The sequence below is a fragment of the Mobula birostris genome, chromosome 5 (genome assembly GCF_030028105.1).
Source record: "Mobula birostris isolate sMobBir1 chromosome 5, sMobBir1.hap1, whole genome shotgun sequence".
Classification (NCBI taxonomy): Eukaryota; Metazoa; Chordata; class Chondrichthyes; order Myliobatiformes; family Myliobatidae; genus Mobula; species Mobula birostris.
In genome coordinates this window covers 175,040,816-175,067,336 of record NC_092374.1, presented here as the reverse complement: position 1 = coordinate 175,067,336, position 26,521 = coordinate 175,040,816, and the positions used below count along the sequence as shown (strand labels likewise).

The window sequence follows — 26,521 nt, the reverse complement described above, 5'->3', positions numbered from 1 at the left end:
GGGTGTGAAGCGCAAAAGAAGTGCAAATTTGTTTAAAGTTGAATGGCTAAACAAAATAGTAGAAACTGTTACACCGAAAGCTCATGAGGTCACGAACGTCCAGCTATGAGAAATATTTATGTATGATTCAGAAACTGGAGTTTTCTGTTTGTATTGTCGTGATGCGAAAGTCGCTGGAGAATTTGCTAGTGGAAAGAAGTGAGATGATATTTGGAAACTTGACTTTTTGAAGCGTCATTTGGCAAGTAAATTGCCACGGTTAACCGCACAGAAAGTGAGACCTTGCTCTTCGGCAACTGACCCGACCAGTCCTGTGCCCCCTTCACGGTCCGGTGCTGAGGGTGCTGGGGATCTGGTTTGGAGGGGCTGAGTTGGGCAAAGAATTGGCTGGAGTGACTGGGAAGGTGAAGCAGAAATTGGGTCTGCAGGGAAGATGCTCTCTATCAATAACTGGGAAGACCCTGGTCATCAGGTGTGAGGTGCTCTCAGAGCTGATGTTCTTGGCGCAGGTATGGCCTATCCCTTGCTCCTCCAGCTTGGAAATCACTTGAGATGTTTTCAGGAGATCCAAGATGGAGGAAGTGAGACAGGTCAGTGCACAAGCCCATGGACACTGCGGACAAAAATATACCAATGGCACCCTCACCCTGATGACCCCCTTCATGAATGGTTACATCAGGCTGTGTGTGGAACTGAGGAAGTGGGCATCAAGTTCCACTACGTGCCGAGGATCTACCTGTCCCCTGTGTTGCGAAGATGTTGCCGGCCTAGTTGTCCTTATTAGCTCAGTACTTTTTTAAATTTCTGTTTTTGCATTACTTACTTAATTTAACTATTTTTATATATAAAATATAAATTTACTGGGATTTTGTTTTTTTTCCCCGATATTATCATGTATTGCATTGTACTGCTGCCGCAAAGTTAACAAATTTCACGACAAATGCTGGTGACTCTGATACTGAATTACTCCAGCCCGTCACCTTTGACTACAAGGCCATCAGCATGGGTCAGCACAGAGCTTCCTGAAAACGCTGCCGGGACAGGGCTCCATGGACACGGCGGGGTGGTTTCCCGAGCAGACAGTCTGGACCATCTGGCTCACTGCCAGATCCCACCGGCAGATAGCGTGAACTTGCCTGGCATGCAGTGAGAGGGGTCCTCCCAGACTGTTCCCTCCTGCTTGTCCGGTTCGTCGTTCCTACTGCGCGCTGCCCGAGGGACGATGGTGGTGAGGTTTGCAAAGAGGGTGTGAAGAAAGATGCGAGGGCCTGTGTCACAGTAGTTCAACCCAAGTGTCGCAGAGGACTCTCTGACGTACAGGCTGTTCCCAAGGACGGACGGACACACACACACGGGACATCTATGTTGTTCGCAGATCATTAACTCAGTGAAAGACGCTCTTTGGTCAGCCTGAACCTTGTTGATCTGCCAGCACGTCGAGATTTCCATGGAAGAACGCTGCTATCTGACCTAGTCCAGGCTGCAGGAGTACGTACTTGCTGAGGGACACACTGATGCTTGGTGCAGCCACTGTAAGGGCTGGGTGGGGAAGGACCACAGTGTAAGATTCTTCTTGTGCTGGAGAGGGAAGGGCTGGGTTGGAGGAGGAAGCCCCTCCATTATTACTGTAGCAGTGTACCACCCCAGGGAGCAATGAATGCATTGGAACAGAACAGAAAGCATTGTCTATGGACGTAAAGAATGAAAACGCATTCAACTGTTTATCCTTGTAAATAATTTATTAAGAATAAAGTTTATTCTGTTTAAAAAAACTAGCGTACCACCCCAGAGGACCACATGAGTGACAATGTTGCTATTGGCTTTAAAAAAATATAATTGAGGATTGTCTACTAGTAAGTAAAAAGGTGTTGCAAAGTTTATGCTTGTAAATATTTTTATTCTGAATAAAGTATATTTTTATAAAAATAGAAATTCCCCTCTAAACCCCATTCACTTTATCTAAACCAAATCACTTTTCCAAAGTGATTTAACTTTTGAAAAGCAGCATTATATAGTGACAGCGGTGACTTGTCACTAAACCCAACCATAAAGGTAAACACCCAAGTGATAGATTTCCCTGTAGAATAAGGGTTCCCAGCCTGGGGTCTGTGATATTGGTCCATGGCATGAGAAAGGTTGGGAACCTTGGCATAGAAAAAGGCCCAGCCCAGGATTACACTCTGCCACCCAAGTTTTCTTCATCAACATCCCACCGTCGATCAGATTTCCTGCAGAGGAGGAGGGGAGTGGGAGAGAGATTGATATAGTGAGACAAACCCAGAGAAACTTCAGTAGTCAAGCTTCCCCCAATACTGACAGTGAAACCCACTGAAACCACCCACGCAACAGTGAGGATAATGTCTGGGCATTCCCAATTCCCAACATCCACTGTAACGTAACCCAGATATCCTCCCGCTCCCCCACCATCCCATCTAACAACCTCACCCCATAACTCCCCATCACAACACCCCGCAAGCCCCGCAAGACGGCAGTGGTGTGGAACCCTGGTCACAAACTGCAGGAGAACCAGGAACACGATTCCCTGGAATCGAGCGAAGCCAGGGCCCGTTCAGAATCACTGGCATACGTTATGAAATTTGTTGTTAATGCGGCAGCAGTACGATGTAATGCATAATAAGAACGACAAATATAAATATATATTTAAAAAGTTAAACAAATAGTGCAAAAAGAGAAAATAAAAATATTGAGCTGGTGTTCATGGGTTCGATGTCCATTCAGAAATCTGATGACAGAGGGGAAGAAGCTGTTCCTGAATCATTGAGTGTGTGCCTACAGGTCCTGTACCCGCCTCTGATGGTAGCAATGAGAAGAGGGCATGTCCTGGGTGATGCCAGTCCTTACTGCTGGATGCCACCTTTTTGAAGCATCACTTCCTGAAGATTACCTGGATGCTGGGGAGGTTAGTGTCCATGATGGAGCTGATTGAGTTTACTTTCTGCATCTTATTCTGATCCTGTGCAGTATCCCCCCCCACCCCCCACCATACCAGGTGGTGATGCAGCCGGTTGGAATGCTTTCCACAGTACATCTGCTGAAATTTGCCAGTGTCTTTGGTGTCATATCAACATTCCTCAAACTCCTAATGAAATATAGCCGCTGTCTTGCCTCCTTTATAGCTGCATCAATATGTTGCGTTCAGGTTAAGTCCTCAGATATCTTGACACCCAGGAACTTGAAATTGCTCACTCTCTCCACTTCTGATCCCTCTATGAGGATTGGTTTGTGTTCCCCAGTCTTGCCCTTCCTGAAGCCCACAAGCAGCTGGTTGATCTTGCTGACATTGGGTGCAACTGAGTTACATTAAGTATATATATGTCTATTAAATAGTTAAATTAGTTGACTACAAGGTTGTTGCTGTCACACTACTCAACTAACTGGTATGTCTCCCTCCTGTACACCCTTTCGTCACCATCTGAAATTCTGCTGACAATGGTTGTATCATCAGCAAATTTATAGCCACACAGTCATGGGTGTGGAGAGAGTAGAACAGTGGGCTAAGCACACGTCCCTGTGGAGCACCAGTGTTACTTGCCAGTGATTTGGAGATGTTTTTTCCTAACCGCTCAGATTGTGGTCTTCTGTTTAGAACGTCGAGGATCCAGTTGCAGAAGAAGGTACAGAGGCCCAGGATCTGTAGCTTTGCGAACAGGACTGTAGGAACGATGGTGTTAAATGCTGAGCTATAGTCAACAAACAGCATCCTGTCATAGGTACTTGCATTGTCCAGCTGATCCAAGGCTGCGTGGAGAGCCATTGAGATCATGTCTGCAGCAGACCCATTATGGTGATGCGCAAATTACAGTGGGTCCAGGTCCTTTCTGAGAGGGGTGTTGATTGTAGCCATGACAAGCCGCTGAAAGCATACTATCACCGCAGATGTGAGCACTACTGGGTGGTAGCCGCTGAGGCAGCTCACACTGCTGTTCTTGGGCACTGGTATAATTGTTGCCCTTTTTGAAGCGGGCTGGAACTTTCCACTTCAGCCCCCTTGATGACCCTTCCTGAAGTCAACAATCAATTCCTTGGTTTTAGTGACATTGAGTGCGAGGTTGTTGCTGTCACACCACTCAACCTCGCTCCTGTACGCCTTCTTGTCACCATCTGAAATTATGCAAACAGTAGTTGTGTCATCAGCAAATTTATAGATGGCATTTGAATTGTGCCATTTATAAATTCCAAGGGTGAGATGCTGTGGGACTGGTTACTGCCCATCTCAGAGTACTAGTTCCAGTGCCCAGACTGTGCTGTAATGACCAGCTCCAGTGACAAGAGCTGGGAAAACGAGTATTGACCAGTGCCCAACACAGTTCCTACCTCAGGCCACGTCGGAGGAGTTGGGAGAGGATTCTTCTTTGTCAGAAGCTGTGAATGGAAGGACAGGCAGGAAAACATTTACTACCAATGTAGTGCAGACATGGAGAAACAAAGACATATGCACACACTGTACAGACACAGGTTAAAGTCTATAGAGATAAACAAGCACAGATACAAAGACATGCACACAGACAGCCCCAGATCCCTTAATAAGATATGTTAAACATACACTCAGCGGCCTCTTTATTAGGTCAACCTGCTTGTTAATATAATCAGCCGACTTTGTGGCAGCAACTCAAACATAAAGGCAAGCATGAAAGAGGTTCAGTCGTCGTTCAGCCCAAAGGTTCATTTATTATCAAAGCATTTTGCAGTATACAGTTCTAAGATTCGTCTTCTCCAGATAGCCATGAAACAAAGAAAACCATGGAAGTCATTGAAAGAAAGGCATCAAACCATCCCCCCCACCACTGCACACAAAAAAGAAATAAAATCCTGCAAACCCCAAATCCCCCCTTCTTGCACACAAAATACTAACAGGATGGGGAAGAATTGTGATCAAAGTGACTTTGACCGTGGAATGATCGTTGGTGCCAGATGCAGTGGCTTGAGTATTTCAGAAACTGCCGACCTCTTGGGATTTTCACTCAAAACAGTTCTAGAATTTACAGAGAATGGTGAAAATCAACATCGAGCGAGCGGCATGTCTGTTGGAGAAAACACCTTGTTAACGAGAGGGGTCGGGGAGAGTGAGCAGACAGGTTCAAGCTGATAGAAGAATGAAGGTAACTCAAGTAGCCACACGTGTGGAAAACCAATGGTGTGGAGAGGAGCATCTCTGAACGTACAACACGTTGAACCTTGAAATGGATTCCAGGTGTACTTAATAAAGTGCCACTGAGTGTAACTACTGCAACACGACCATCCAGACGTGTTTTATAGTGAACTTACTTCTGATGGGATTGTTGCCGCTCTCCCCCTCTGTAAACTACAGAGACAGTCAGTGAGAAGGCTCCCTTGTCCCGAGCATATAACCTTATGTGCTCAATACCGGATACACCCAGTGGGCTCTGAACCCCATTCAAACCATAGTCCAGATACAAGTTGGGAAAGCATTAACTTTCCCAGCCCACTGCAACACCATGAGACATCTCTCCGTAAAAGACCGAACAAAGCTGGCGGGTGACCGGGTGGGAAGGGGGGAAGTCCGGAGTGACCATTTACTCGGATACTGTCCCCATCAGGTCCACCAGGTGGGAATATACACAAGGATGAGAAGCACAGATGAGGCAGGGAGGAGAAACCATTTCCCTAGGGCAGAGGTCTATAAACGAGGAGCAAGTGAACCTGAAACAACCTGAGGAAAGGTTTTCCCCAGAAGGAGGCTGGAACACACTGTGTGAGGGGATGGTGGAAACCCTCATATCATTGAAGTTGGATCTAGAGAGGCACTTAATTACCAATGTACAGAGAGATACAAAATGGGATCAGTCTGGACAGCAGGGGACAAGGGCTTCATACTGTACCATATGACTCTTGGTTAGAGAGTCAGTACTGGGGAAGAGAGAGACAGGTTCTAGGGAAGGTGGGACCTGCACAAAAGAGCCAGTTTGCACCTGAACTGGAAGGGGGCTAATATCCTAGTGGGAAGGTTTGCTGGTGTTGCACAGGGATAGGGGATGAGAGGGTTTTAAACTAGAATTGCAGGGGGATGGGAATCAGATGCCGCTAAGATCTCAGACAAAGTCAGGAATCAAAAGGCTGAGCATGGTGCAACTAATGTCCTGAGTTGTAAACTTGTATATTCCAACACAAGGAGTATCATGGGAAAGGCGGATGAACTCAGGGCATGGGGCGACACAATTATAATATTGTAGCCATTAATGAGACTTGGTTACAGGAGAGGCTGGACTGGCAGCTCAGTTTTCTGGTGTTCTGTTGATTTTGGGCATGACAGTGGGAGGGTTTAAAGGAGAAGGGGTCGTGTTATTGTTCGGGGAAATGTCATGATAGTGCTCAGTCAGGACAGACCAGAGAACTCGACTAGTGAGGAATTATGGGTGGTACTGAGAAATAAGAAAAGTATGATCGCATAAATGAGGCTATATTACAGACCACCCAACAGTCCGATGGAACAAATTTGTAGAGAGACTGCAGACTGTTGCAAGAAACACAAGATTGTTACAGTAGGTTATTTTAACTTTCCACATATTGACTGGGAATCCCATAGTTTAAGAGGACTAGATAGGATAGAGTTTGTCAAACGTGTTTGGGAAAGCTTCCTTAATCAGTACATAGAAGTCCCAATAATCAACTGTGTGATACTTGATCTGCTATTGGGGAATGAGACAGGGCAGGTGACAAAAGTTCGTGTAGGGGAATACTTTGCATCTAGTGATCACAGTGCCATTAGTTTCAAAGTAAGTATGCAAAAAGATAGGTCTGGCCCACAGGTTGAGATTCTAAATTGGGGTAAGGCCAATTTTGATGGTATCAGAAAGGATCTGGCAAATGTGGATTGGAACAGGCTGTTTTCTGCAAAGATGTACTTCAAAAGTGAAATTTTGAGAATACAAAGCTTGTATGTGCCCGTCAGAATAAAAGGTAAAGATAACCAGTGCAGGGACCCTTGGTTTTCAAGAGATATTGAGGCTCTGGTTAAGAAAGAAAAAGGAGGTGCAGAGCAGATATAGGCAGGTGGGAACAAAAGAGGTGCCTTTGGAATACAGGAAATGGAAGAGAGCACTTAAGAAAGAAATCAGGAGGGCTAAAAGAATGTGTGAGGTTGCCTTAGCAGACAAGGTGAAGGAGAATCCCAAGGGATTCTACAGATCCTACATCCCTCTTCCCTCCGGGAGAAGGCTCAGGAGCTTGAAGACTCGTACAGCCAGATTTGGGAACAGCTTCTTTCCAACTGTGATAAGACTGCTGAACGGATCCTGACCCGGATCTGGGACATACCCTCCAAATATCCAGACCTGCATCTCGGTTTTTTTGCACTACCTTACTTTCCATTTTTCTATTTATGATTTATAATTTAAATTTTTAATATTTACTATAGATTTGTAATCCAGGGAGTGGGAAGTGCAGAATCAAATATCGCTATGATGATTGTATGTTCTAGTATCAATTGTTTAGCGACTATAAAACATAAAGTATAAAGATATGTTAAGAGTAAAAGGATTGCAAGAGACAAAATTCTGTAAGATCACAATGGTAATCCATATGTGGTGCCAAAGCAGATGAGGGAGATCTTAAATAATTTTTTTGCATCTGCATTTACTCAGGAGATAAACGCAGAGTCTCTAGAAGACAATATGGCATCAACTTCATGGACCCTATACAGATTACAGAGGAGGAGATGTTTGCTGTTTTGAGGCAAATTAGGGTGGATAAATCCCCTGGGCTTGACAATGTGTTCCCTCAGTCCCTGTAGGAGGCAACTGCAGAATTTGCCGGGATGCTAGCACAGAGATTTAAAACATCCTCACAGAGCCCTGTTGGCAGCTGATGGAGTACCATCTGTTCCTACCCTGTTTACTTAATTGTCTCCGACCAGTCTTTTTTTTTGAAACTTTATTATAATACTTTAATACTGCTTTGCTATGGCTGGGAATAGAACAAAAGCTTCTGCAAAAGAAAGGGAAACAGAAGATGAATCCCCAGTCACTTTGGATTCAATCAGTGACTTCCTTAAACGGCAAAAATTGGAATTTTCTGAGGAGTTTCAACGACTTAACGGCAAATTGGTTAAAATTAAACAAACTTTATCTGAGCATGAGAACCGAATTCAGGAAAATACTGCGAAGCTGGTGACACTTGAAGAGGATGTTGACGATACAATTAAACTCTGAAAAATGTTATCTATCCAATGACAAAATGATGAAAAGGATCATCAGTCTAGAAAATGGAAACAGGAGAAATAACTTGTGAATTCTGGGTCTTGAAGAATTAATTGAAGGCGCTGACCCTACGAAGTTTTTTGCAAACTTTCTGAAACAGCTATTCCCTGCTTTATTCAGTTCTGAGCCGAAGCTCGATCGAGCTTATCACTCACCGACTTCGAAGCCATTGTCGGCGGCGGCAAGACCCAGATCGGTAATTCTAAGCTTTCATGAATTTTGTATTAAGGGTCTTTTAATTCACCATACCCGTCGACAAGGAATGATCGATTTCCAAAGTTACAAGGTTAGATTTGTGGAAGACTGCTCGCCTGAAATTATGGCTGATCGCATAAGTATAAAGAAGTTATGTCGGAATTTTATAATAAAGGATATTAAACTATCCCTTCAGATTCCTGCCCGCCTGAGTATTGTTTTGAAGAACGGATTGCAAAAAAGAATAAGGTCAGTTGAAGAAGAAAAAGCGTTTCTGAAGGATGAAGTCTAAAACTGTTATATTTCTTATTTGATCAATTTTTTCTTCTGTTAATATGAATTTGAAATAAGGTTTCATTAAGCTTACGTTTTGGCTGTTCATATATTGTCTTTTGTTGTACTTTCTTTTGATACTTCTTTATTTTATCCCTTTTTGAGGCTTTATTTTAATACAGCTCTCTTTGAATTTGTTTAAACTGATCCTTTTATATTTTCGAATACTGAGTTATTTTTTCTTTTTATGTTGTGTCTTGGTAGGGACATAATGACCTTGCAGGACCGGAGTTTTTGTCAACAGGATTTTTTGGGGAGGGAACTTGGTTCTTAGCTCGCTGACTGCCTATTGGTCAGCTTTCTCACTTCGGCTGGGGGAAGGGGTAGGGCCTATTTCTCTCTGGGAGCTGTGTTGGGTTGATTATATGATTACTTGTTTGAATGCCTTACCTTACGGTTTGTTTTCTAGTTTTCATAACTTATGGCCAGATCTTTTAATTACATGTTGATTGGTATTTAAAATGGTGCGAAATATTACCTTATTTAGTTTGAATGTGAAAGGGCTGAATCACCCCATTAAACGGAACAAAGTGTTTGCTTATATTAAAAAATTAAAAGCACCCATTATTTTCTTAGAAGAAACGCACATACGCAGCTGTGATAGCTTACGTTTTTTTACTCGGTGGAAGAGTATGCAATTCCATTCTTCGTTTAATGCAAGATCACGTGGAGTTTCGATTTTTGTAGATAATACAGTTTCCTTTGTTCAGCATAAAGTTGTTTCAGACCCTAATGGTCGATTTGTTATTGTATCAGGGAGTTTCAACAGTAAATTGATTGTTTTTGCTAATGTATATGCCCCCAACGTAGACAATCCAGGATTTTTTGAACGTCTATTTTCATTTTTGCCAGATTTGTGTACTTACTCCCTTGTGATGGGAAGAGATTTCAGCTGCTGGTCAGATCCAGTATTAGATCGCTCATCTATTAAACCAGCCACATTTAATAAATCTGCTTTGTTTATCCAATCCTTTCTAACTAAATGTGGTACAGTTGATGCCTGGCGTTTTCTCCATCCGACGGACAGGGTGTATTCTTTTTTCTCTCATGTTCATCATTCTTATACCAGGATTGATCATTTTTTTTATTGATAGTCAAATGATTCCATTTGTTCAATCGATCGAATATAAAGAGATTGCTATTTCTGACCACTCTCCTGTACTTCTATCTTTAAATCTTCCTGGTCCTATCCCTATGAGTAGATTTTGGCAATTTAATTTAACTCTGTTATCTGATGAGGCCTTTTTAAAATTTATGGAGAATTAAATTACTCTTTTTTTTTGAAGAAAATACGTTGGAAAGGAAGTCTAGTCTTATTACATGAGATACTTTTAAAGCATACATCCGGGGTCAAATTATTTCTTATATTGCAAACATCATTAAAAAAGCTAACAAAATGAGAAATGAACTAGCCAATCAGTTAAAACAACTGGACCATAAATATACTTCGGTACCCGATCCTGAAACACATAAGAGACATATTGAAACTAAAACTAAATATGATATTCTTTTAAGGTATCCAATTGAAAGCCAACTTTTAAAAGATAGAAGTCAATTTTCTATTCACGGAGATAAAACTGGTAAGTTACTTGCTAATCAATTGAAGCCATTTATAGCCAAGCGGTAAATTAAAGAAATACGTAAAATTAATGGGGACATGACAACTGACCACCTTGAAATTAATAACACTTTTAGGGAATTTTATTTTGAATTGTATAGTTCTGACTCTGTTAATGATAATATTGCAATGAATAATTTTTTAGACCAATTAAATATTCCTACTCTTTCGATAGATGATCATAGGCAATTGGATCAACCAACTTCCCAGGAGGAAATAGCCTAGGCTATTTGAAAGTTGCAGTCTGGGAAATCCCCAAGACCGATAGATTCTCTGGAGAGCTTTATAAAGCTTTTTCCTCCTTGCTTATACCACACTTATGTTCTACCCTTACAGATTCCTTTAAGGTAGGAAGATTACCGCAGTCTTTTTACGAAACTTCCATTTTGCTCATTCTCAAAAAGAATAAGAATCCTACTGAATGTTCTTTGTATAGACCTATCTCTTTACTCAATTTTGATACTAAAATTTTATCTAAAATTTTGGCTCGCAGACTTGAAAATATTGTATCTTCTATAGTATCAGATGATCAGATAGGATTTATTAAAAATTGATATTCCCATTTTAATATACGGCATTTGTTAAATGTTATGTACTCTCCATCTAAGGAAATATCGGAATGTGTGATATCTTTGGATGCGGAGAAGGCTTATGACAGAGTTGAATGGAACTATCTATTTACATCCTTGGAAAAATTTAATTTTGGACCTAATTTTATTCTTTGGATTAAATTACTTTATCTATCTCCCTCCACTCGGGTTCTTACTAATTTTCAGAATTCTAAACCCTTTAAACTCCAATGTGGAACTAGACAAGGTTGCCCTTTGAGCCCTCTACTTTTTGATTTGGTATTAGAATCCTTTGCAATTGCTTTTCGAGAGTCTAAAGAGATCACTGGTATTTTAAGGAGAGGTACTATTGTGTCACTCTATGCTGATGACTTATTGCTTTTTATATCTAATGTTACAACCTCCTTACCATTTGTGTTCCGTTTATTGACTAATTTTAGTCCGTTCTCAGGATATAAATTAAATTTACAGAAGAATGAACTGGGTCCTTTAAACAATTGAATACCAACTGATATTAACCTTCCTTTTAAATTTTAAGAAAACAATTTACATATTTAGGAGTAACAATTACTAAGAATTATAAAGATTTATTTAAGGAAAAATTTTTAAGTTTATTGAATTATGTTAAAAAGCACTTTCTAATTGGTCGCCTCTCTCTTTATCACTGATTGGCTGAATCAATTCTATTAAAATGGATATCTTACCTAAATTTATATACCTTTTACAAGCTGTGCCTGTTTTAATTCCTAAATCTTTTTTTGACTCTTTGGATTCAATTCTTTCTTCCTATATATGGAAGAATAAAAAACCTCAAAAAAATAAAGCTCTCCTTCAAAAAAACAAACAGAACGGAGGATTTGCCTTACCCAGTTTTAGGTTACATTATTGGGCAGTTAATATATGAAATATTACGTTCTGGATATTTTACATTAACCATGAGTTTTGCCCTATATGGGTTTCTTTGGAAGTCAACTCTGTTATAAAATTTTCCATTATTTCTTTACTTGGATCCTCGCTTCCTTTATCTTTAAATAAACAAACTGAAAATGTGGTGGTTACAGTTTAGAAAACATTTTGGTTTATTGAGATTCTCCCTCTCAAGTCCCAAATTTTCTAATTGTTTTCTTAAAACCATCTTTAATTGACTTACCTTTTAAAGAATGGGATAGATTGGGTATTAAATGATTTCAGGATTTGTTTGATGGGGGGAATCTCTCTTCTCTTGTGCAACTTTCAGTGACATTCAACCTTTCCAATACCCACTTTTTTCACTACTTACAGATTAGAGATTTTTTTAAGATCTCAGTTACATACATTTCCTACAAGTCCAGATAAGAATATAATAGGTACAATTTTTAATCTGAAACCCTTTAACAGTTCAATATCTTACATTTATGGTCTACTGTTGGGACTGAAAAAGGCGTCTTTGGATAAAATTAAAGGAGACTAGGAAAAGGATTTACAGATTTTCATATTGAACAGAGCTGGAAGATTATTTTAAAATTGATTAATTCTTCATCATTATGTGCTCATCATTCTTTATTACAATTCAACGTGGTACATAGAGTTCATTTGTCTAAAGACAAGCTCTCCTGTTTCTATGCAGATATTTCTCCTTACTGTGATAGATGTACTAATGGAGTGGCCACACTAATTCATATCTTTTGGACATGTCCGAGCCTTGAGAAATTCTGGAAAGATGTATTTCAAACTTTTTCTGCTCTTTTCAATGTCAGCTTTAGGCCCAATCCTTTGACTGCCCTGTTTGGTATTGTTGAGGATAGTGCTACAAAATTGAAGCCATCTAATTTATGGCCAGGAGGGTGACCTAACTGTTAATAAAGTATGGATCTGAGCCATTATTATTATAATATCATATGGTAAGGTATTCTTCTTTTTTCTTTTTTTTACCTACCAGCTCATTTTGGTAGTGGGGGTAGATTTTCTTTTAAATAAAATACAATTATTTTATTTTCTTTCATTTCATAATTCAATGTTTTTTTCTACATGATTGGTTTGGAATATGGGATACTGTGATCATATTACTGTGATTTAAATGTAATGTAATTTGTATTATTTACTTGTATCCTTATGAATTTTGTATTTGCATTCATGCAATTTATATAATATCAATAAAATATTGAAAAAAGAGAAAAAAACATCCTTAGTGACAGGTGAGGTATCAGAGGATTGCAGGATAGCCAGTGTTTTTCCACTGTTTAAGAAAGGCTCTAAAATTATAGACTGATGAGCCTGACATCAGTCGTGGGAAAGTTATTGGAAGGTATTCTAACAGACTGGATATATGAGTATTTTGATAGACGTAAACTGATTAAGGTTAGTTAGCATGGCTTTGTGCATGGTAGGTCATGTCTGACCGATCCCAGAGTTTTTTGAGGAGGCTACCAGGAAGGTTGATGAAGTAAAGGCAATAGAGGTTGCCTACGTGGACCTTAACACAGCACGTGACGAGGTAAGGCTGGTCAGGAAAGTCAGTCGCTCAGTATTCATAACGAGGTGGTAAATTGGATTAGACATGCAAACACGAGGAATTCTACAGATGCTGGAAATTCAAGCAACACACATCAAAGTTGCTGGTGAATGCAGTAGGCCAGGCAGCATCTCTAGGAAGAGGTACAGTCGACATTTCAGGCTGAGGCCCTTCGTCAGGACTAACTGAAGGAAGAGATTTGAAAGTGGGAGGGGGAGGGGGAGATATACTGCGTCCGGTGCTCCTGATGTGGCCCTTCTATATATTGGCGAGACCCGACGCAGACTGGGAGGTCGTTTTGCTGAACACTACACTCCGTCCGCCAGAGAAAGCAGGATCTCCCAGTGGCCACACATTTTAATTCCACATCCCATTCCCATTCTGACATGTCTATCCACGGCCTCCTCTACTGTAAAGATGAAGCCACACTCAGGTTGGAGGAACAACACCTTATATTCCGTCTGGGTAGCCTCCAACCTGATGGCATGAACATTGACATCTCTAACTTCCGCTAATGCCCCACCTCCCCCTCGTACCCCATCCGTTATTTATTTATATGCACACATTCTTTCCCTCTCTCTCTCCTTTTTTCTCCCTCTGTCCCTCTGACTATACCCCTTGCCATCCTCTGGATTTTTCCCCCCTCCCACTTTCTTTCTCCCCGGACCTCCTGTCCCATGATCCTCTCATATCCCCTTTGCCAATCACCTGTCCAGCTCTTGGCTCCATCCCTCCCCCTCCTGTCTTCTCCTATCATTTTGGATCTCCCCCTCCCCCTCCTCCTCCCAGTTTCAAATCTCTTACTAGCTCTTCTTTCAGTTAGTCCTGACGAAGGGTCTCAGCCTGAAACATCGACTGTACCTCTTCCTGGAGATGCTGCCTGGCCTGCTGCATTCACCAGCAACTTTGATGTAAATTGGATTGGACATTGGCTTTGTGGAAGAAGCCAGAGAGTGGTAGTAGATGGTTGCCTCTCTGACTGGAGGCTTGTGCATAGTGGAGTGCTGCAGGGATTGGTGCTGGGTTCACTGTTGTTTGTCATCTATATCAACGATCTGGATGATAATGTGGTTAACTGGATCTGCAAATTTGCAGATGACACTAAGATTGGTGGTGGACTGGACAGCGAGAAAGACTAACATGGCTTGCTGCGGGATAGGGACCAGCTGAAAATATGTGCTGATAAATGGCCCATGGAAGTTTATTCAGACAAGTGAGAGGTGTTGTGCTTCAGCAGGACGAACCAGGGTAGGTTTTACACAGTGAACGGTAAAGGGATCTGGGAATACCGGTCCATAATTCATTGAAAGTGGCATCACATGTAGATAGGGTCATAAAGAAAGCTTTTGTTATACAACATTATGAGTGGTATAGAGAGGGTAAATGCAATCTGGCTTTTTCCACTGAGGTTGGTTGGGATGGCAGCTAGAGGTCATAGGTTAAGGGTGAAAAGTTTAAGCAGAATACGAGTGGCAACTTCTTCGCTCAGTGGGACGTTAAGAGTGTGGAACAAGCTACCATCACAAGTGGTGCATGTGAGCCTGAGTTCAATTTTTATGAGAGGTTAGGGCATGGATTGAAGGGGTATGGAGGGCAATAGTCTCGATGCAGCTCAATGGAAGTAAGCAATTTAAATGGCTCGGCAAAGGGCCTGTTTTCTGTGCTGTACTTCTCTATAAGACTGGGGGAAGATGGATAACGGTTTGACCGACCCGACAGTCAGGGGGAAGGAGAGGGAGAGCAGAGTGGTAGGGGTAACACAGATGTCATTATATCAGCGAAAGGGAAGGTGGTCAGCAATAGTAAGGGTATGGGATGGGCGAGGAGGGGGAGGGTCTGAGGACAGGGCATCCTTTTGAGTAGAGAGGCTGGAGTGCCGAGACGACATTCTCCTTCCCAAACTCACTTCCCCTGGGGAACAGTACATCTCCCTCCAGTCCTACCTTTCTTCTTGTAGAAGGGATAACTCACAACGTCAGCGAAGACGACCAGGATCACCAGGACCACGAGCACGGCAATGACCATGAGAGGTATATAGCTGGACTTCAGAACTGGCCAAGTTTCAGAGAAACAGTCGGTTAGGCACAGGGACCAAGATTCCCAGTCTGTTTCCACACCAACTTTCCCCCACCTTACACCCTTCTGTCCAACAGAGGGAGACTGACTTCCCCGGTCTTTTCATCCTATTCAAGGCCCATCATCCTGTCTTAGCACCTCTGACCCCCCTCCCTCTATCCACACCAAGGCCAGTGGTCACCAGTGCTCCCTCTCTCTCCCTGCCTCTGTACCGCCCCACCGGTGAGTGTCTCTTACCCAGGAACAGGATGAGGGGCTTGGGGAGACCCCGGTGTTCCACCCGACAGGAGAACTTTCCTGTGTCCGTGGGCTCCACCCGCACCGTCCTGGTCAGCTGGTAGGTGTTGTCGTGATTGGGGAGGATCTCGTGGGAATGGGTCTCCTCCAGGATCCGGCCGTCCCGCAGAATAGTCACGTCGATGGACTGAGGGTAGAAGCCAGTGGCCACACAGGAGAGGTGGCGGTTATCCAGCGAGGTGATAAAGGAGACTTCGGGGGGATCTGCAGTGAGAGGAGACAGTGCGGGGGGTACTCGCGTAAAAACACTGATCCCTCCACTCACATACTGACCCTACCCCCCAGACATGCATAACACACACGGAAAACTCCCAGCACACGCCAACCCACCATTCCACCCCCACCCCACAGACACACACCGGACGCCACCACCACTTACTGGGCTCCAGGTGACTCCCCCCATCTTGAACGTACTTCTTCAGCCACTCGACGCAGGTCTGCTCTAGGTATCCCTTGAACTGCTGGTTCCTGGCCGTGTTCTGGTCCCACTTGTCCTTGGTGATGACACCCCAGGGCACAGGGGTCACCCACACCATCCGGTCCTTGTCGAAGCTGATCAGGTCTGACCCGTCCCAGCCGTACTGCATGAACCCAGCGGTGGTCCCGTCGTCATGGAGCTCACAACCGTACATCAACTGGATAGTGTGGATCCCTGGAACACACCGTCCATCAGTGTGGGCTGAGAGTGGGGTGGGAACCGTCCCCTTTTCCCACAAGTGCTGTTCCTCCCTCGCTCATCCGCCACCTGACACATCTCCACACCCACTCTGCCCCCACCTGGTGTCCCACTCACCGCCCGTCTGGTTGGTTCGCTTCTGCAGTGTCTGGATGTCAGCCTTGAAGCCCGGCTCGTTGCCCCGCAGGTTCTGCGTCTCACGCTCCCAGTAGTCGGGGTCCTGGCTCTCCGCCATCCACCCCCGCCGGGGCACCGTCTGCCCCAGCACACTGTCGTGGTAAACAATCTGCTCCTCGTCCACGTACCCGACCACCACAAACTCGGGGACCTCTGGCACCGGGGTCACCGCCGTGTAGAAATAACGGAGAGAGTGAGAGCCTGGAATTGGAGCAGAGAGTCAGGGAGGCCTCGAGACCCCGAACCCCATGATCAGGGTCCGAAAAACTGGGGGGGGGGGACCCGTGGTACAACTCTGAACCCCCGAGTAAATCAGGGTCTCCATCACGACTGACCCCTCGCCCAAGGAGCCATGTGAGTCCCAACTGGAGACAGCTGCAGTTTCCTGGATGACCTGAGTTGTGGGGTCCATGGAACACGACATGTTCAGCAGGGCCGGATGGGTTAAGTCACTCTCTGTCTCTCTGAGGTCTGTGAGGGCGATTGAAGCACAGAAGCGAGACCAGAGGGTGAGCGCCAGCTGCCTGTCTTTTGATCGGTTACTCTGTACCTGAGAGGGAAAGGCTTGCTCCTGTGTCCGGCCCAGAAGAGTATTGTCCAGGTTTCTCTGTGCTCTTTGGATTTGGACTTTGGACTAATCTCTGATCTTCTCGTCGTTTTGTGGGGGAGGGGGATTTGAGGGTCGGCATGCCTGATCCATTTTGCTGTTTTTTTTTGTACGGGAGGAAGGATTTCGGGGTCGATGTGCCTGATCCGCTTTGTTCATTTTTTGCATGGGAGGAGGGATTTGGGGGTCGACGTGCTTGATCTGTTTTGCTCATATTTTTGTGTGGGAGGAGGGATTTGAGGGTTGAAGTGCCTGTTTCTTTGTGGGGAGGTGGGATTTGAGGGTTGAAGTGCCTGTTTCTTTGTGGGGAGGTGGGATTTGAGGGTTGAAGTGCCTGTTTCTTTGTGGGGAGGTGGGACTTGGGGGCTGACGATCGTACTGCCTTTCTTTTCTCTCTTGGTTTCGTTGCTACCCGGAGAATTGAAGAATTTCAGAGTGTGTACTTTGATAATAAGTTGAACCTTTGAGGTTTTGTGTGTTTTGTCTCCACATGGAAGGACTAGGGATAAAGGATATGGAGGCTAAGGCAGTGGTGTGCACCTCCTGCAGGACATTGGAGATCAGAGACTTTGTAATATCCCACTGACTATCCCTGCAGAAAGCGGGTCCAGCTACTGCTCGGGGCAGACCTCAACTCATTATGAAGCATTCTGGCTGCAGAGAATGTGATAGGAGGTTTGGTTAGTGAGTCGATAACATCACAGGTCCAGAAAGAGGAGGTGGGTGACCACTAGGTAGGGCAATAAGGACAGGCCAGTAGTACTCGGAGCTCCTGTGGTCACTGCCCTCTCAACCATGTCGGACACTGCTGGGGAAAATACCTCAGAGGAAAGTGGTAACAGCAGCCGAGATTGTGGCATCATTGTTGGCTCTGATATTGGTGGACAAAGTTACAGCGAAGAGTAGTGACAAGGATTTTGTTAAGTAAAGGTGTTTTGTGGCTGAGAGTGAGACTCGAGGATGGTGTACTGCCTCCCTGGTGCCAGGGCCTGTGATTTCTCGGACTGCGTACTGAAAGGTTTGAAGGGGGAGAGAGCAAAGCTAGAGGTAATTATAAATGTTGATACTAAAGCTACAGGTAGAAAGAGGGGTGAATTCCTGCAGAGGACCTTTAGGGAGATAGGAGAAGGTAAAAAGCAGGAACTCTATGGCTGTAATCTCAGGATTACTCCTGGAGCATCGTGCTTGTGAGGGTGGAGACCAGGACAGGACAGATGAGTATATGCCTGCACAGTCAGTCAGAGCACAAAAGCAGGCACTGCAGCTTAACTGGTCCATACTGACCAGATTCCCGTCCAAGCCAGTCCCATTTATCCCTCTAAACCTGTCCAAGTCTGTTTGAATGTCATTAATTCACTTGCCTCAGCCACCTCTACTGGCAGCTCATTCCTCATATACTGATCACCCTCAGGTTCCTAATAAATCTCTTCTCTCTATATCCTCTGGTTCTTGATTCTCCAATCGTGGGAAACAGACTGTACATCCACTCTGTCTGTGCCCCTTAAGACTACATATACCTCTACAAGATCACCCCTCATTTGCCTGTGCTCCAACGAAAATAAGTCCTAACCTACTCAGACCCTCGAGACCTAGCAACATCCTCATGAATCTCCCCTGAACTCTTTCCAGTTTAAGAGCATCTTTCCAATTGTATAGTGACTAAAACTGAACACAATATTCCAGGTGCAGTCATTCAATATGTTGGTGAGGCTGCAATATAACATCTCAACTTCTAGGCCTGATGAAGCCCAGCATATCAAAAGCCACCTTCACCACTCTGTGACACCACTTTCAGGGAACCATGTACTTGTATTCCTAGATCCCTCTGTTCTACAACACACCCCATGGAACTTCCTACTCTATTTGACTTTCCAAAGTGCAACTCCTTGTACTTAAACAAATTCAACTCTATTTGCCATTCCTTGGCCCACTTCCTCAATTGATCAAGATCTCTCTGTAAATCCTGATCTTCACAGTCATCAGCACTAGCTATATTAGTATCATCTATTAACCATTCCCTGTACCTTCTCTTCAAAACCATGAAGGATTAATGCAGGAGGGAGGGCCTTAGCTGTCTGGATAACAGGCATTCCTTCCAGGGCAGTTGGGACCTGTACCAGAAGGTCAGGTTACACCTAAACTGGAGGAGGACCAATATCCTTGCAGAGAGTACTGCTTACACTACTCAAGAGGGCTGAAACTAAGTTGATTGGAAGTGGGAAACTCAGTAGTGGTGTGACAGTAATTGCAATCATGGAAACGTGGTTGTGGGAAGGACAGTTTCCAAGTAAAGAAGTTTCAGATGTGACAGTGGAATGACAAAGATGAGAGGCAGTTGAACTGCTTATTGAGGAGAAAGTCACTGCAGAGGAGATTCTGAAGAGATTTTCCAGTGAAGCCATATCTGTAGAATTTAGGAATAAGAGAGGGGTGGTCAGTTTGCTAGGATTACATGAGAGGCCTCTCTTCCATAAATTTGAATTAGGATGGATATGTAAGCGAGTTGCAGAAATGTGTTAGAGTTATAGTAGTGGGGATTTTATATTCTCCAGTATTGAGTGAGATCAATTCAGTGCAAAGAACTTAGATGGAATGAAATTTGTTACGTGTATCCAAGATAGTTTATTCATACAATACATGGAGAGCACTGCCAGAGACTATGCTGCACATTTAGCGTACCCAGGAAATGAAATCAGGCCTGAGGTGGAAGTGTTCGTGGGAGAATGCTTTGGGAACAATGACCATAATTCTGCAAATTCCAAGGTAATTATAGGAAGGGTTCCCAAGTTAAGATCCTGAACAGATGGAAAAGTAATTTCACTGGTGCAAGAAAAGACCTGACAAAGGTAGGATGGGAGAAGATATTTGCAGGTAAAACAATAGCTGACGATTGGGAGGATCTTAAAAGGAGTTAGTTCAGGGCCATTTAGGAAAGGCGAAGATAGCAAGTCGTCCTTGGATGAGGAAGGACAGACGTTTTGATCAGATGGAAAAGAGGCGGCGTATGGCAAGAACTTATAAATACAAGTGATTCTGAAGACGCTGGAAATCCAGAGTGACGCACACGCAAAAATACTAGAGGAGCTCAGCAGGTCATGGAGCTTCTATGGGAGGGAATAAAGAGTCAATGTTTTAGGCTAAGACATTCAATACGTTCCCTTGGCATATGGTACGTGAAGGAAACTGGAATCAAGCAAGTGTCTTGTGTCATAGAGCAACACATTACCGAAATAGGCAAGTTGGCCCCACTTGTCCATGCCAACAAAAATGCCCAATGGATAGACCCATTTCCCTGTGTTTGACCCTATTCAAACCAAGAGGATGCAGACATGAATTTAAGAATGGGATTGGGCGAGAGTGGGTGACATCTGAGACTTGCTGCCAGAGAAGGTGGTGTAGGTAGGTGCAAACACTACATTTGAGGCACTTAGATAGGCAATGTGTAGAAGGATATAGGCATGATGTGGACAAATGGGTCAGCACAGTTGTGATGGGCCAAAGGCTTCATTTCAGCACTTTACTTTGTTAGCTAACAACAGGCAGCCAGGAGTTCCCCAGCAGGTAAGCAGGAGGATCTCTGTAGGGGCAGGAGGTGGTCTTTGTGAATCTGGCATCTCCACAAGGATGGGAGGTGTGCAGGTAGTGGATTCTGCAGGGACAGCAGGCGGGTCCCTGCAGAGGTTGGAGGTGGACAGGGGTTCGATTCTATGGAGGTAGGGTCTTTTCAGGGGCGGGAGCTTGTCAGGGGGAGTCTGAGTCTGCAGGGGCCATGGTACTCCATGGTGGTTGGAAACGATGATCTGCTAACATCCTAGACACTTCCCCCATTTCTGTGGGCTACCAGCTGCTCTGGTCTGCTTGGGAGAGTCACTGACCTCCCAAACTTTGATATCTCTCTACCCAACTAATACTGGCTGGGAAAACCATCCCAGTATCCCCCACCCGACCCTGCAGCTGAAATCCCTGGGAGCACCGCACACCCCACATACTGTCTCCCGTCATTCCAAGGTCTGGACACAGTTCCAGTTGAGTCCTGGCCATTTTTCACCATGATCTTGTACTCTGTGCCTTTCTGTGTGAATCTCAGGAGTATATCAACAACTGCCCGTAACAGGCCCTGACCTGCTGGGACTTTGTCTACTTACACCAGCTCCCTTTGGTCTGCACAACCTCAGTTCCACCATTTAACCTCTCTCCTCTCTGCCAGGATGCTTCACCTCCTTACCTCCTGTACCCCAGTTAAGCTGCTTTACACTATCCAGTAAGAACCCTCTCTCTGTCCCCTGGCCATCCAAGCTGTGTAAGTGTCCCCTGCACGCTCGTGTCTCAGTCATTAACGTGTCCGGAGGCCACAGTGCTCCAGCACAAACACAGTTCAGTGCGAAAGTCTTTACATGGCTGGAGTGCCTAAGAGTTTTGCACCGTAGTAAAGTAGAAATGAAAAGAAGAATTGCCATTGCTAATCCCAACTTCCAAAAAATGAAACCCATTTTTACCAACAGACACATTTCTATGACAACAAGGCTTAGGCTACTGAAATGCTACATCTGGTCAATCTTGCTGTGTGCTTCCGAAACATGGTCTATAACACCAGAACTCAAAAGAAACTTAGAAACAACAGAAATGTGGTTTCTTAGAAGAATGCTGAAAAGATCATATAGAGATAGGGTAACTAATGCGATAGTACTCCAAAGTGCCCATACTAAAAGATCTTTAATGAGAACATTAACTGAGAGGAAACTTAAATTCCTGGGCCATGTCATCAGAAAGGGAGAAATGGAATGCCTTACATTACAAGGCCGTATGCCTGGGAAACGCGAAAGAGGAAGGCAAAGAAGAAAATATATGGACACTGTTAAAGAACTAACAGATCTAAGTGTGCGAGATATCATTGACGCTGCGTGGGATCGTTCGGTGTGGAAAGCCATGATCCCCCGAGCGTGTAACGCGCAAGGCACACGAAGAAGAAGATAGTGATTTTATGCATAGCACTGTACTGTTGCCGCAAGAAAAAAACAAATTTCATGACATATGTGAGTGATGATCAACCTGATTCTGATATGGGTCTCTACTGTGGACTGAGAGTGTGAAAGGGGCAGGGAGAGCGGAGGGAGCAGGAAGAAACAGATAGATATTCTGTAGTGATCAAGAAACCAATTGTTTGGAATCAAATGGCCTTGCCTGGTGTCTCAGGGCGGAGTGTGTCTGCACTTGCACCACCCACCGCCCCTGGCTCTCCTTCTCTGCCACTTGTCCCGTACCCCTCCCGCGGCGCTCCACCCTCGTCATTCCCAGCAGCCTCTGCTCTCGCCAGTTTGACAGACTCGTTCTCCACTCCACTTAAACAGGTAGAGTACTGTGCAAGAGTCTCAGGCTTCCCAGCTGTAGATATGTCCCCAAGAAAAGTGCATAGTACTGTAAAGGGGACCGAATGGGCTCTTCCCATGCCACCCCGCAAACCCCAGTGCTAACCAGATCCCTGGTGTCCCACTGTCCACTTGTTCAGTGACACTGTTCCGGCCCAGGTCAGTGAAAGTGCCGAGGTTATTCCACCTCTCCCCGCCCTCTTCACCCCGTGCGCAGTTTCTGGATTCCAACCACTCCCACCCCACCCCCACCCCCACCCCCACCCCCAAGCTGAAACTCGCTGAGCTCAGGATGAGCGGTATAGGACCCTCACCCCAGATCCGGGCCTGTTACCGTCTCCCCAGCTGCTCAAACCCTATCGGGGGGAATGTGACCCCGTGTCCAGCCTGTCACTGACCGGGATCTGGGTGCCCCGCTGACTTCTCACCCACCTGCAGAGGCCCCTCCACAAAGGAGGGCCAACAGTAGTAGCCGCGGCATCGTCACTCTATCATTGTCAGCACCGTCTCAAGTTTCCCAGTCCCCCGCCAGCGCACGGTGCGATCCAACTCGGCTCACGGCCGCCGAAAGATCTTCCTATCCTGCCCGGCGCCGGGCGGGCTCATCCCCGGTCTGCGTGTCGATTGGTCCGCGCGATACCGTGACCCAATCGAGATTCGTACCTGCTCTTCATACCTGTTTGCGTCATTGGTCTCCAGGCGGAGCAAATCGAATCGCTTGGAAACCTTTCATTCAGGGCCAGAGCTATAATTCGCATCATTTGTTGCCGGGGACGGCGGAGTGAGTGGAGACTGCATTGACAGAAACTTGCATACTCCAGTCCACGAGAGAGATCCATCTGGGCCATTTACTCCCGATCAGCTCACAGAATCTGGCATCCCACAGTGCATTATCTCACACTTAATTCGATTAAATTCTGTCTGCCTCAGCTCCGGTCAATCTTCCATCTGACTTATTCATTCCTTCAAAGTTCAAAATTCAAAGTAAATTTATATCTGCATATACAACCCTGAGATTCATGTTCTTGTGGGCGTTTACAGCAAATACAAAGAAGCACAGTAGAATCAATGAATAACCAGACCCAACAAAAAGGACAATCAATTTGCATAAGACAACAAACTGTGCAAATGCAAAAAGAGAAAAATCTACAAGCAGAAGGGGGAAAGGGAGGACATTAGGAATTGGAGACCCATCTCTCTCCTGAATGTGGACTACAAGATCCTGTCCAAGGCTATCGCCAACAGGGTCAAGTCTGCTCTGGGACAGGTGATCCACCCAGACCAAACCTGTGCTGTACCGGGCAGGAAGATCTCAGACAGCCTCGCGCTGCTGAGGGACACCAACGCCTACGTGCAGGACAGGGGGGTGGACGCCTGCCTGGTCAGCTTGGACCAGGAGAAAGCCTTCGACAGGATATCGCACACGTACATGGCGGACGTGCTCTCCAAAATGGGATTTGGGGAGGGAATCCGGAATTGGATCAGACTGCTCTACACAGACATCCGTAGTGCAGTCCAGGTCAATGGGTGGGAAACAGACAGCTTCCCCATCAGGTCTGGAGTCAGGCAGGGCTGCCCCCTCTCCCCTGTCTTGTTAGTCTGCTGCATAGAACCCTTTGTGGAAGCCATCAGGAGGGATGAGGGCATAAGAGGGGTGACGCTGCCAGGCAGTGGAGGGACCCAAGTGAAATCCTCCCTGTACATGGACGACGTCACCGTCTTCTGCTCTGATCCGAGGTCAGTTCGCAGGTTGATTGGCACCTGCGAACAGTTCGAGCTAGCGTCGGGGGCCAGGGTCAACCGCACGAAGAGCGAAGCCATGCTCTTTGGCAACTGGCCCGACCGATCCAGCGTCCCCTTCACCATCAGGTCTGACCACGTGAAGGTGTTGGGGATCTGGTTCGGAGGGGCTGAGGCGTGCAACAAGAACTGGCAGGAGCGGACTGCCAAGGTGAAACAGAAACTGGGACTGTGGGGAGGGCGCTCCCTGTCGATAACGGGCAAGAACCTGGTCATCAGGTGTGAGGTGCTCTCAGGGCTGCTGTACTTGGCGCAGGTCTGGCCCGTCCCCCGCTCCTACAGCTCGGAAATCACCCGGGCTGTCTTCAGATTCGTCTGGGGATCCAAGATGGAGCGGGTGAGACGGACCGCCATGCACAAGTCCCTGGACAACGGGGGCAAGAACGTCCCCAATGTCGCCCTCACCCTGATGGCCAGCTTCGTATGTGGCTGCATCAGGTTGTGTGTAGAGCCCAGGTATGTGGGCACCAAGTACCACTATGTGCCCAGGTTCTACCTGTCGCCCTGGCTGCGAAGGATGGGTCTGGCCCCACTCCCGCGCAACGCCCCAGTCAGCTGGTCGTTGCCGGCATACCTGTCCCACGTAGCAAAGTTCTTCCAGGAGAACGCCTTTGACCACAAGGCCATCAGGCAGTGGTCGGCACGAAGTGTCCTGCAGGCACTGCAGGAGAAGGACGTGATGGACACAGTGGGGTGGTTCCCTGAGCAGACTGTCCAGTTCATCTGGCAAAATGCCTCATCGCCAGATCTCACCAACAGGCACCAAGACCTCGCCTGGCTGGCGGTGAGAGGGCCCTCCCAGTCAGAGCCCTCCTGTACGCCCGGAACGTCGTCTCCGCACCCCACTGCCCACGGGAGGACTGCAGTGAGGAGGAGTCTGTGACCCACCTCTTCGTACACTGTCAGTTCGCAGAGAGGGTGTGGAGGAGGATGGACGGGCTGGTGTCACGTTTTATCCCCAGCAGCTGCGTAACAGAGGACTCTCTGATCTACGGGCTGTTCCCGGGGACGCACACGGAGACCAACATCCGGTGCTGCTGGCAGATCATCAACTCGGTGAAAGACGCTCTTTGGTCGGCCCGAAACTTGATGATCTATCAGCACATGGAGATGTCCGTGGGAGAATGCTGCCGACTGGCACATTCTCGGCTGGAGGAGTACGTGCTGAGGGACGCACTGAAACTTGGTGCAGCCACCGCAAGGGCCCGGTGGGGAAGGACCACAGTATAGGTTTCTCCACCCATGGGAGTGGGAGGGGTCGGTGGGTGAGGAGTATACCCCTCAACAATGATATGCTAAGCTGAACTACTGGAGTGCCACGTGGGTGGCTATAAACACGGATATTTTACTGAGTATAATGGAAACGTATGTAAAGGATGAAAAGTTATTGAATGGTTTATTGTATATATTTATTTTTGAATAAAGTATATTTTGAAATTAAAAAAATAAATAAATAAATAAAATAATAATAATAAACAATAAGTATCAAGAACATGAGACGAAGAGTGGCTGAGCATTAAAATCGTCGGTTGTGGGAGGTGTTCAGTGATGGGGTGAATGAGGTTATGCCCGGTGGTTCGGGAGCCTGAGAGTTGAGGGGAAGTAACTGTTCCTGAACCTGGTGATGTGGGCCCTGAGGCTCCTGACCCTCCTTTCTGATAGCAGCAGCAAGAAGAGAGCACGGACTGGATGGTGAGGGTCCTTCCCGATGGATGCTGCTTTCCTGTAACAGCACTCCATGTTGATGTGATCAATGGGAGGGTTTTACTGTGTTGGACTGGGCCTTATCCACTATTTTTGTAGTCTTTTCCATTTAAGGCATTGGTATTTTCATACGAGGCCATGATATAACCAAACAATATACTCCTCCACCACACGCCTACAGAAGTTTGTCGAAGTTTTAGATGGCATGACGAATCTTCGCAAACTTCTAAGAAAGTAGAGGAGCTGCTATACTTTATCTGCAATGGTACTGATGTGCTGCACTCAGTACAGATCCTCTGAAATGGTAACACCGAGGAATTTGAAGTTGCTGAGCCTTTCCACCTCTGATTCCTTGATGAGGACCGGCTCATGGAC

At 45.6% G+C, this 26,521-nt stretch overlaps 1 protein-coding gene across 1 annotated transcript; it reads right to left on the bottom strand.

The window, feature by feature from the left end:
- Window positions 1–1,738: 1,738 nt before the first annotated feature.
- Window positions 1,739–23,238, bottom strand: LOC140198063 (class I histocompatibility antigen, F10 alpha chain-like). Its single transcript, XM_072258929.1, has 7 exons — window positions 23,075–23,238; window positions 16,610–16,870; window positions 16,196–16,468; window positions 15,757–16,020; window positions 15,387–15,494; window positions 4,336–4,383; window positions 1,739–2,228 (listed from the first exon to the last, which is right to left on the bottom strand). The coding sequence occupies exons 1-6, from the start codon at window positions 23,121–23,123 to the stop codon at window positions 4,337–4,339; spliced, it is 1,002 nt and encodes a 333-aa protein (XP_072115030.1). The 5' UTR covers window positions 23,124–23,238; the 3' UTR covers window positions 1,739–2,228; window position 4,336.
- Between the last annotated feature and the right edge of the window lie 3,283 nt (window positions 23,239–26,521).

Excerpts from the sequence above, each read along its gene's own strand:
- LOC140198063 (XM_072258929.1), bottom strand. The coding sequence starts at position 23,123 with ATGCCGCGGCTACTACTGTTGGCCCTCCTTTGTGGAGGGGCCTCTGCA. Across the intron at positions 16,871-23,074 it reads TTGTGGAGGGGCCTCTGCAG|GCTCTCACTCTCTCCGTTAT; the intron begins GTGGGTGAGAAG and ends CTCCAATTCCAG. Across the intron at positions 16,469-16,609 it reads GCGAACCAACCAGACGGGCG|GGATCCACACTATCCAGTTG; the intron begins GTGAGTGGGACA and ends GGTGTGTTCCAG.